Below are 10923 nucleotides of genomic sequence, written 5' to 3'. Positions count from 1 at the left end.
TTGATTCAATCTTTCATTTCTCTACCTATCTCCCCATTTTCATCTTCATTTCTCTCCTACCAATGTCTCCGCCTTTCATCGCTAATGCCGATGTTTCCTTAGTCATTGCATCTTCTCCGTCGGAGATTGGCCTTGTTTCTACTGTGTATATCGAAGTCCAAGCCCACTGTATCGATCAACCTCTCCCTTTTCCCTCTATTCCCAAAAACCCCTTCAAAATCCTCGATGGCCCTCCTAGCTCTGCCGCTGGCAATCCGGGTGTTTATTATCCATAGATCATTTACTTTCTCTTCTTGTTTTGGAGTTTTTAGCCTTCATAACGTGCTTTTTTTTTTGTACTCTGTTTGGTAACTGAGTTGATTGATGTCTCGAAGGAAGAGTAGTGACATGCATTGAGTTTTGTTTGTTCTTTTACTGTTTTGCTTATGATTGTAAATCTTGCTTTTGTTTGGAACTTGAGTTTTACTGAATGCGTTTGAGGCAAGTTGCTACTTCTTAAGGTTTTAAAGTGTTTGAATTGTGTGTTATAAGTGCGCGCAGATGATATCACAAAGTTGTTTCTTGATCTTTTCGGCCAACCGTCGGCAATGTTGGTGCCAAGTGATTCAAGTTCGGTGCAGGTGAATAAGAAATTGAAGATCGGAGTTGTCTAGTCTGGTGGCCAAGCACTGGGAGGGCATAATGTGATTTCTGGACTATTTGGTAGGGTCTCATTGTGTCCACATTTATAAATCAAGAACAAATGTTTGCTTTTCTGTTCAAGTTGTGGCTAATTAGCAGCTTCAATGATTTTGGTGAAGATTACCTACAAGTTCATGCAAAAGGAAGCACGTTGTATGGTTTCAAGGGTGGTCCTGCAGGGATCATGAAATGTAAATATGTAGAACTAACTGCATAATTTATCTACCCATATCGCAATCAGGTTAATTTTCTTGAAGGGATTTCTAGCTTTCACTTGTTAGAATTATTAGTGTGAATATGTGCAGTCTTGATTCGAAGTGATTGCCATTTGTATGCAATTCTTGATTTAAATGCATTTTTGTTTTATTAGGGTGGTTTTGATATGATATGTAGTGGGAGGGATAAGATTGAAACACTAGATCAGGTGAAATTCTTTCTTCCCAGAATTTTCATTTTGAGACGTCTTAGTTGTAGTCAAGGCATTAATTGACTGTTCGTTTCTATTTCCAGTTTAAGCAAGCTGAAGAAACTGCTAAGAAGCTTGATTTGGATGGCCTTGTCAATTGGTGTAGATGATTCCAACACAAATGCCTGTCTCCTCGCTGAAAACTTTATGTATTTTTCAAAACTATGAAATTTGTTTATTGCCTCCCTCCTTTTTGCTCTCTCTTTCTTACTTTCATTGTCATAGATAAGCTATTATATGTTATTTTTATTGCAGAAATATAAGGTTGAGTAATTAATTACTATAGGGTACCATTTTTTGTGTGTGCAAGACTCTGTTATTTATATTCCCCTTCTATCTGTTGTTTTCAAATTAGGAGTAAGAATTTGAACCCGAGTGATTGGTTGCCCAAAACTATTGATGGTGATCTCAAATGCAAAGAGGTCACCACAAGTTTTGGATTTGATTCTGCTTGCAAGGTACTCATTTCTCTTTGTAACTGCTTTAGAATTGATATTTCGTTTGGACTGAACTTTGGTGACTCTTTCAAAGTTGAAGTAGTTTCTTCAAGAACTCAAGGAAAAAAATGGAATATCGCATTCATGAGATGAGACTCTTAATAGGCTCTGCTGATGTTTATGCAGATATATTAAAAAATGATTGGTAATGTGCACAAAGAGGAAATCATAATAAACATCAATCGAGAAAAGCTCCGGATTAAAACAGTCAAGATTCTGGAAGAACGAGAGAAGAAGAAAATGCCACCGTGGACGTGAAAGGCCCAGCTTGGAATAAGTAGTCGCTGAGCTACTATGTGAAGACCTCATCACGGATGCATTCTTTTCGAATATCCTTTTTCTACCTCAATACTTCATGAACTTTCATCACCTTATTATTACCTGTTATCATATATTTGCTTTTACTGTTATCATTACCCTCTCAATGTTTTCTTTGCAAACGATCAAGGCACACGATTGCGGAGGCGCTGCATGAAGATACAACTACTTTATTATTATCATTACCCTCTCAATGTTTTCTTTGATGCAATGTAAAGGAAGATCGCCGCAAAGAAGGAGGCATCGACAGACAATGTCGACGACAGCGCAAATTTTGGTGTTGTATTTTTCCTTCACTCTATTCCAAATTCTGCACCATCGCATCGTATTTTAATTTTGAAAGTTTTATCACCGCATCCTGTTTGATTACCGCAATCATTTAACATTGATATATTTAGTAAGTCGCCGCATGCTTTCTCTTTGCCATTTATGATTTCAAAGATGAATCACATGCATCTATTTTTTTTTTATATATATACTAGAGTCAACTTATTTTTAGGACAATCACCTCAAGAAATGTTTCTAAAAGTTAGTGGTCTGCTAGGTTTCTTTCAAACTGATCCTTTACCAAACTTCTTAAGAACATTGGATGACTTCTTTCAATCTATTGGCAAGGAGGACATTGCCGCATTTTAAATTTTGGGGTGAGGTATTTATTTTCAACCTTGCTATTTTTGGCTATATGAAGAAAAAAAAGGAAAATTAGAATAACAACTCCACTGCCAACGCAATGGAGAAACACATGTTGATCAGAGTTAAGTTGTGAATGACACATACCTGTAGTTGGATGTCCGCAAGACACACGTGGGGGCAAGCCGAAACGAAAGTAAGTCGCCAGGATCAACGCATAAACAAATACCGCAATTCTGCTGCTAAGTATGTATGAGTCTAGTTTGAGAAAGAGCGTCTTGCTCGTAATTGGATGTCCGCATGACACATGTGGGGGCAAGCCAAAATGAAGGCGAGGCATGCGTCCATCGCATGGTAGTTGCGCTCGTCAAGCGATTGCGATCACCGTGTCGAAGTTGCGGTATTAAGCGAATGCGGTCACTACAAGATTGCGGCTACACGATAACGCATAATAGAGGGATCAACGCAAGGTTGGTGGAATGAACGCATCAACGTACATCTTGGGAAAATAAAAAACTGATGTTGACATTTCACCTACTACGCCATTAGCAGCAGAGATTTAGAAAGGACTAACGCGTCGCGAATGTCAGAATCAGAGCAGTCCATTAATGTTGTCGGCGATCCAATCTCTATATAAAGAAGCCGGTGAGCAGAATGTCAACTTATCTAGAGTTTTTCCCTGCGATCCAGACAAATGCGTGAGAAGAAGGCTTGAGAATTCTTCATCTCCTTCTTCCATTCCGAGAAACGACCAAAGCCTACGATCGGAGCTAGATCTCGGGAGAGTCAGCTCCACCGCCCATCCATGGAACCCTGATGCGTTATTTTATGAGGTGGAATTATGGATGAAAATGCGTTGAGCACTTAAGTTTTCTCAGTGGAATTCAAGTGTAAACCCCACTGAGTTTCTTGGTAAGTCCAGGGTCGAACACAGGGACTTGGGAAAAAATATGCGGTGGTAATTTCTCAGAAGAATTTGCGGTAACCAAATAAATCAAGTAGTTGTTGGGAATGTTGTTTGTGGTAATAAAAATAAACAAATACAGCGGAGTTCGAAAAGAGTTATAAAACGGGACGCGATAAGTATGCGGTGAATGGGTTGAGAAGAGTTTCGGCTAACACTTCTTAGGATGCGTTCATGCTATGCGATCATGCAACACACATACAATAGTAAATCATCTCTCGATGCGAATGCTACGACTCTTAATGCTAGAACGCATGCGATATATGCGATAAGACTATAGGACCTACACATAAGCCTCTATTCTTATTTATGCGATGAAAAAATGACACATACACATATAAGGCGACCACATAATATCATACCTATCTCTAGGATGCATGCGATGCAGGTTGGCAAACAGAATTTATCTCTAGGTTCCTATCTTTTGTTTATGCAGTTCTAATCATTGCACTCTCGAGTCTAGATTCTAACTTAGCTCTTTCAAATCTTAGGTTCTTTCTTTAGACTCTCTCTCTCGAGTAGCTCTAAAGGGATGTCGAGCACAACATAAAGAAAATGGAGAACCTAAAGAGAGAGTCTAAAGAGCTACTCGAGAGAGAGTTTAAAGAGAGAGTCTAAAGGGATCAATATGTCATTCTTGAACTGATATCATTTATAACCCGCTTTCTACAGGTGCAACAGCTTATTTCGGAACTCAATGAAATTCTTGCCCATGATATTATAGATGGGGATAGGTTATGGAAAAATAAATATTATAGATGAGGATAGGTTATGGAAAATGAAACTTACTACTCGTGCTTGAACTTTTGTTGTTTTACTTTAACGCTCCTGTCCAAGTAATTGTTTTTTCTTTTTGTTTTATACATGTCTTTCCATGAAATTGAGTTGGAAAAGAGAAGGCAACAAGGTGCATATAATGGGCGGCCAATTCAAGGGGTAGTCACATTTCTTTGGGTACTTATTCTATTCGTGCTTGAACTTTTGCTGTTTTACTTAAACCCTCCTGTTTAATAATTTAGTGATTAACACATATTATATTTAGCACTTGGGTAGTAGGCAAATAAGTTATGAACTCAAAAACATGCATGTTGGTAAATGCATTAAGATCTTTTAAATTCATATTTGATAATTAGGGGTATCAAGTATCTAGACCTCCATTATGAACTCGTAAAGAAAATGGCCAATCAAGTGATGGGTTAGGCTTACAGCTACTTGACTTTCAAATGTAAACTTACCAATGGTACGAGCGAATGGCCATGAGATGATACGAAAAAAATTGTACTTTGCTGGTTAGTGCTCTGTGTGTTATCTCTGTTTATTTCTTCTTTTGACTTATAGGTACGAAGGGATGTGTGGTTTACCCACGAACTTTGATTCAACTTATTGCTATGCTTTGGGTTACACTGCTGGAGCTCTCCTCCAGAGTGGAAAAACTGGACCAATATCATCGATCTGTCTGTCCCACTTCTTGTACCTCCTGATCATTTTAGTCTCTAACCTTTTAACCTTTCATTCTTTTTCTTGATATCAGTTTCCTCCATAGATTTTTTCCTCATTTCTATTACTTACTAGTTATGCATACCGGGTAGGAAATTTGGCTGCTTCTGTTGAAGATTGGATGGCTGGCGAAACTGCATTGACTTTGTTAATGGATGTGGAGAGGATACACGGTATGATTTTTTCATGAAAACGTGCATTCCTGTTCTCATGTTTTCTTGAATAACACGTTAATAATTTTTTTTATAGAATATTTTTTATGGGGAATAAGAAGGGAAATGATAAACAGAGTATCAATTATCCAGCCAAAATGAGAACAAATGGAGATCGCTAGAAGAAAAAAAACGAAAGATGAAAAAAACTCTCCAATCTATATTAAAAAGACAACAATTTTCTAGTTGATGAAACTTAAAAGTTTATTTATTTTTTTCTTTTTTTGAGTATCCAAATAACTTAATAGTTACTTAGACAATATTATAAAGACTAGACAAGGTGCATGTAAGATCAGAAAAACAAGGATAAAAGTGGAGTATCTTTTCTCTTAACAATTTTGAAAGGCTTTGGATTGATAGAACATCTTCATGAAGTCTAGTTTAATATTTATCATTTGATGATCTCTTTCTAAAGGTAGAATTCGTTTGGCAAGTAAGTTCAAGCCTGTGATCAAGAAGACAATGGTGGAACTAGATTGTGATATGATCTCTTTCACCACGAGCTTCAGTTGAGCTAGTTTGAGATTGTTAAGCTTCACTTTCATCTTGTAGAACCTTAATATTTCTTACTTGGCCAACTCCTTATGATTGCCACTTATTTGTTTATCACATCCTTTAGTGCCTTTCCCACTAACTCACCTCACCTGTAACAATATCACTACCTGGAATAGTTGCTTCAACTCGTTTATTCCCAGCCATATCAGCCACAACTTTCTTAGTACAATCATTACTGCTATCATTAGTTTTGCTATTTTCTTCCACAGTACACATATCATTTTTAGCACAAATACCAATATTATCAGAGACGAGTATGAGCATCATTTTCATTCTCAACACAAATATTGAGGTTATTAGAGACGGAAGTATGAGTTCACCTTGGGCTAATGTTGGTTCGGACTCATAGATCGTTACCGGAGAAACAATAGGTGGCCCAATTTCCTTCTTGAGATTCTTCCTTTAGTATTTTATCCATGGACCTATTTGATAGGTAAGACAGAGACAGTGTCGGTAATATTCAAGATAGGATTAGGAAGGGAATCAGAAAAGAACAAAGATTGGGACTAGTTAGTCTCTTCATTAGAGCTATTCCCCTGAAAATGACTAATAGGAAAGGAAGGTTGATCCTCTAGAAAGGTGACATCTATCGAAATAAAATACTTGTGGGAGGGTGGATGAGAACACTTATACCCACGTTGATGGAGAGGATAGCCAACGAAGACACATTTCTAAGCACGAGGAGTAAATTTTGTCTTTTAACGCAACTGCGCGCCTCAATGCATACTCAACCTTTCCATGCAGCGTCTCGCGTGCACACTTGTACAACCCTCGTGTGCAACCTAGCGTACACACCCATGCAATGCCTTGCGTCATTTTGCCTTTGCGCACATCTGTAGCCTGCCCGGTTGAGTTGCCTGCATGTTCAACGGTTGCAGTTGCATGATTATTCAATCCAAAAATCCAAATTCAAATTCAAGCTGAATTTACTTATTTTTCCAGACATTATTTCGGGAATTTCCCTTCTACAAACTTGTTTTAAAATGTCTTAACTTATCTTAAAATTTGAGCTTCAAATTCTTCACGATCTGGTCAGAATTTTTCAATCTTCACACCTTGCTCAGAATCACCCGAGAGCTTTACCTCTTGAGGAAATCTTCTGATTTCAACTTGAATTCTTATGAATTTCCTTCCAGCAACCTCAGAGCTTCATCTACACTCCTTAAGCCTTCAAATGGCTGTGGAATCACCCCTTTAGCACGAGATAATTGTCCAAACCAAGTTCTTGAACTGAGGCTTCCCTTTTAGATTAAGAGATGCATGACCTTAATTACACTTAGGCTGCCACCTATCCCACTAAGTCAACATTAAACCTTCTAATCTCGACAACTGGCCACTACAATAGGTGATTAAGCTGAAAGCTTCCCCTAATCACCAATGCATAGCTTCCTAACTCTTACCAACGCATGGCTTTACTTGGACGCATACACCTCTCAGCCAATGCACGCCTCAGCGCCCTTTCTCGCACCTGATGCCTAGTCTCAAGATCATCGCATGGCCTTACTTTACACACATCCTTGCCCGACCATTGCACACCAACGCACGCACAAGCCGCATCGCTTAAGGCATCCTCGCCCATGCACGCGTTCTTGCCCACCTAACCTCAACGTGAGTCTCGGCTAGCGCATGGCATCGTCTTCTCGGCCAACACTTAGCCAATGTCCTTCTTCACGCCACTAGCTTTCATCTTAACCTTAAGATTCTTAGGCTGTCGCACACCTCAGCATGATCGTCAATGCACCATGACCTTCAACACTTAGTCAAAATTTCTCTCCTTAACCAAGCCTTCTTACTCTTTCACTTAACACTTGAGAGCCCTTAGTAAACAACACTTGAAATCATTTTTCTTTCCTTCCTTAGCATCCTCAAGCTTTCCCTACAACCTAGTATTAACTTACACTTAATCTTATTTAACATACACAAGTAGAGAAAATAAGCTTCGGGGTTGAAAAATATTTCTTGCTTTGCTTAATGAGATCCACAACTACTTTCCTTCTCAGGTAGTTAGTCATAACTACTTGACTCATTGAGTACTCATAGGCAATCATTTTAATATTCATATATTAAGCAAACAAAATAACTTCCACAGATTCTACTTAGATCATGATATTAATCTTCACCCTTACCCCATTAGAATTAGTTACTTATAACAAGAGATAAAGTGAAAGTGAGGATAGATAAGATGATAAAAGTGAACATGATGATATTAAAATAGTTGTTGAATACACAAATGAACAATCTCTTAAACAAAATGCAATACAACAACTAAAAAGATAAAGAGATAAGGTGAAGGGAAGTTGTTAGTAATCTCTTGCTTCCCACAGATGAATGTTAAGGCTGCTAGTGATATAATGGTTGGATGAATGCAGAAAGCCCTTGTAGTCTCTTACTTCGGCGAAGCTTCAATTAAGAATTGGGGTGAAATATGGAGGTGGAATTTTTTTCTCGTGCAAATCTCAATCTTTGGGTATAAAAGTCCATCCCTCCTTCATGGCGTCAAGGCTCTATTTATAGAGCCGTGCACTGACTATTGGTGGGATTCCCACTCTGATAAGTCGTTATCGTCTAACGTGGTAGGTGAGAATGTCAGCCTTGCTATCATGGTCAATATTCTAAATACTTACCAGAAGATCCGCTGACTGCACAATTTATCTACCCGTATCGCAATCAGGTTAATTTTCTTGAAGGGATTTCTAGCTTTCGCTTGTTAGAATTGTTAGTGTGAATATGTGCAGTTTTGATGCGAAGTGATTGCCATTTGAATGCAATTCTTGATTTAAATGCATTTTTGTTTTATCAGGGTGGTTTTGATATGATATGCAGTGGGAGGGATAAGATTGAAACTCCAGATCAGGTGAAACTCTATCTGCCTAGAATTTTCATTTTGAGACATCTTAGTTGTAGTCAAGGCATTAATTGATAGTTCGGTTCTATTTTTAGTTTAAGCAAGCTAAAGAAACTGCTCAGAATCTTGATCTGGATGGCCTTGTTGTAATTGGGGGAGATGATTCCAACACAAATGCTTGTCTCCTTGCTGAAAACTTTAGGTATTTTTCAGAACTATGAAATTTGTTTATTGCCTCCCTTCTTTTTACTCTCTTTCTCACTCTCATTGTCGTATATGGATAAGCTATTATATGTTGTTTTTATTGCAGAAATATAAGGTTGAGTAATTAATTACTCTAGGGTACCATTTTTTTGTGTGCAAGACTCTGTTATTTATATTCCCCTTCTTTCTGTTGTTTTCAAATTAGGAGTAAGAATTTGAAAACCCGAGTAATTGGTTGCCCAAAAACTATCGATGGTGATCTTAAATGCAAAGAGGTCCCCACAAGTTTTGGATTTGATTCTGCTTGTAAGGTACTCATTTCTCTTTGTAATTGCTTTAGAATTCATATTCCGTTTGGACTGAACTTTGGAGACTATTGCAAAGTTGAAGTAGTTTCTTCAAGAACTCAAGGAAAAAATGGAATGTCGCATTCATGAGATGAGACTCTTAATAGGCTCTGCTGATGTTTATGCAGATATATTCAGAAATGATTGGTAATGTGATGGTTGATGCTCGATCTACAGAAAAAGTGTACTTTGCTGGTTAGTGCTCTGTGTGTTATCTCTGTTTAATTCTTCTTTTGACTTATACGTACGAAGGGATGTGTGGTTTACCCACGAACATTGATTCAACTTATTGTCATGGTTTGGGTTACAGTGCTAGAGCTCTCCTCCAGAGTGGAAAAACTGGAACAATATCATCGATCTGTCTGTCCCAATTCTTGTACCTTCTGATCATTTTAGTCTCTAACCTTTTAACCTTTCATTCTTTTTCTTGATATCAGTTTCCTCCATAGATTTTTCCTCGTTTTTATTACTTACTAGTTATGCATACCAGGTAGGAACTTTGGCTGCTCTAGTTGAAGATTGGATGGCTGGCAGAACTCCATTAACTTCGTTAATGGACGTGGAGAGGAGACACGATATGATTTTTTCATGAAAACGTGCATTCCTGTTCTCATGTTTTCTTGAATAACAAGTTAATAATTTTTTTCTAGAATATGTTTTATGGGGAATAAGAAGGGAAATGACAAACAGAGTATCAATTATCCAGCCAAAATGAGAACAATGGAGTTCACTAGAAGAAAAAAAATGGAAGAAGAAAAAAACTCTCCAATCTATATTAAAAAGACAACAATTTTCTAGTTGATGAAACTTAAAAGTTTTTTTTTTTTTCTTTTTTTGAGTATCCAAATAACTTAATAGTTACTAACACAATACTATAAAGACTAGTCAATGTGCATGTAAGATCAGAAAAACAAGGATAAAAGTGGAGTATCATCATGTAAAAGTGGAGTATCTTTTCACTTAACAATTTTGAAAGGCTTTGGATTGATAGAACATCTTCATGAAGTCTAGTTTAATATTTATCATTTGATGATCTCTTTCTAAAGGTAGAATTCGTTTGGCAAGTAAGTTCAAGCCCGTGATCAAGAAGACAATGGTGGAACTAGATGGTAATATGATCTCTTTCTAGAGTAAATGTCGTTTCCTTTAATCTCCTTCCCAGTCTTATATTATAATTCACGCCGCTCCATTTGTCATGTGAGGAGGTCAGATCAGAATTCTACCATTGATTATGCAAGTTCAAATCTAAAAGAAGAATGGAGCAGGTGATCTGGATATAGGTATCTTACACAACCAAATTGATGAAAATCGAACCTATTTTTCAGAATTTGGATAAGATATTTTAATTAAGTCTCGGGTCAAATTCCATAGTTGGAAGTGAGATATCTAACTTCTTTGTAGTTTCCATTCTTACATGAATTATTATGAATGTGTTAAGTTCATTGTAATGTCTATTTTGTTGGTGTATATTTTTGCTCAGTATTGTCTTGTAAAGGGTCGGCCGACAAAATCACAGACGAAGCTTTATGGTATTTCTTTTAATTATTGGAAAATGAGGGCTCCTGGATTGTATCTCAATATCTTTTTGTTTTTCTGTTTTCTTCATCTCATTTCCATTTATACTCCTTTCTTCTATTTCTTTCTCTCTTTTTGTTTGCCCTTTGTTAAAATTTGATACTTCATGTATTATTATTTAGTTTATAGCTA

General features: G+C 37.3%; 2 protein-coding genes across 25 annotated transcripts; both read left to right on the top strand.

Annotated features, from left to right (window-relative positions):
- The first annotated feature begins 62 nt into the window (after positions 1-62).
- LOC150030636 (pyrophosphate--fructose 6-phosphate 1-phosphotransferase subunit beta-like) lies at positions 63-1257 on the top strand. The gene is made up of 5 exons (XM_090309459.1): positions 63-258; positions 541-620; positions 707-880; positions 1052-1105; positions 1192-1257. The coding sequence occupies exons 1-5, from the start codon at positions 63-65 to the stop codon at positions 1255-1257; spliced, it is 570 nt and encodes a 189-aa protein (XP_090165585.1).
- Positions 608-10782, top strand: LOC150030635 (pyrophosphate--fructose 6-phosphate 1-phosphotransferase subunit beta 1-like). Of its 24 annotated transcripts, XM_090309452.1 has the most exons (14): positions 608-702; positions 801-922; positions 1052-1105; positions 1192-1605; positions 1771-2239; positions 4451-4510; positions 4895-5010; positions 5146-5226; positions 8621-8674; positions 8761-8867; positions 9075-9180; positions 9345-9411; positions 9527-9576; positions 9707-10460. In XM_090309452.1, exons 8-14 carry the CDS (start codon positions 5209-5211, stop codon positions 9806-9808), a joined length of 504 nt encoding a protein of 167 aa, XP_090165578.1. In that variant the 5' UTR covers positions 608-702; positions 801-922; positions 1052-1105; positions 1192-1605; positions 1771-2239; positions 4451-4510; positions 4895-5010; positions 5146-5208; the 3' UTR covers positions 9809-10460. The 24 variants fall into 24 exon arrangements, 20 of the variants coding, with proteins under 20 accessions (XP_090165578.1, XP_090165579.1, XP_090165575.1 ...); XM_090309453.1 differs by lacking the exon at positions 4451-4510; XM_090309449.1 differs by having other exon boundaries at positions 4451-4492; positions 4895-5226.
- The last annotated feature ends 141 nt before the right edge of the window (positions 10783-10923 follow it).

Source organism: Benincasa hispida, unplaced genomic scaffold (assembly GCF_027475165.1).
Source record: "Benincasa hispida cultivar pf3 unplaced genomic scaffold, pf3_genome.v1.1 HicScf174, whole genome shotgun sequence".
Classification (NCBI taxonomy): Eukaryota; Viridiplantae; Streptophyta; class Magnoliopsida; order Cucurbitales; family Cucurbitaceae; genus Benincasa; species Benincasa hispida.
Note: the sequence above shows the minus strand (reverse complement) of the source record. Positions and strands in the feature narration are given on the sequence as shown.

What these genes read in the sequence shown, in the direction of transcription:
- LOC150030636 (XM_090309459.1), top strand. Translation starts at nt 63, where the DNA reads ATGTCTCCGCCTTTCATCGCTAATGCCGATGTTTCCTTAGTCATTGCA. An exon ending in CTCTGCCGCTGGCAATCCGG is followed by an intron (nt 259 to 540) that starts GTGTTTATTATC and finishes AAGTGCGCGCAG; the next exon opens with ATGATATCACAAAGTTGTTT. An exon ending in GGATCATGAAATGTAAATAT is followed by an intron (nt 881 to 1,051) that starts GTAGAACTAACT and finishes TTGTTTTATTAG; the next exon opens with GGTGGTTTTGATATGATATG.
- LOC150030635 (XM_090309444.1), top strand. Translation starts at nt 2,156, where the DNA reads ATGTTTTCTTTGATGCAATGTAAAGGAAGATCGCCGCAAAGAAGGAGG. An exon ending in CGACGACAGCGCAAATTTTG is followed by an intron (nt 2,240 to 8,620) that starts GTGTTGTATTTT and finishes TTGTTTTATCAG; the next exon opens with GGTGGTTTTGATATGATATG. An exon ending in GATTTGATTCTGCTTGTAAG is followed by an intron (nt 9,181 to 9,344) that starts GTACTCATTTCT and finishes ATGTTTATGCAG; the next exon opens with ATATATTCAGAAATGATTGG.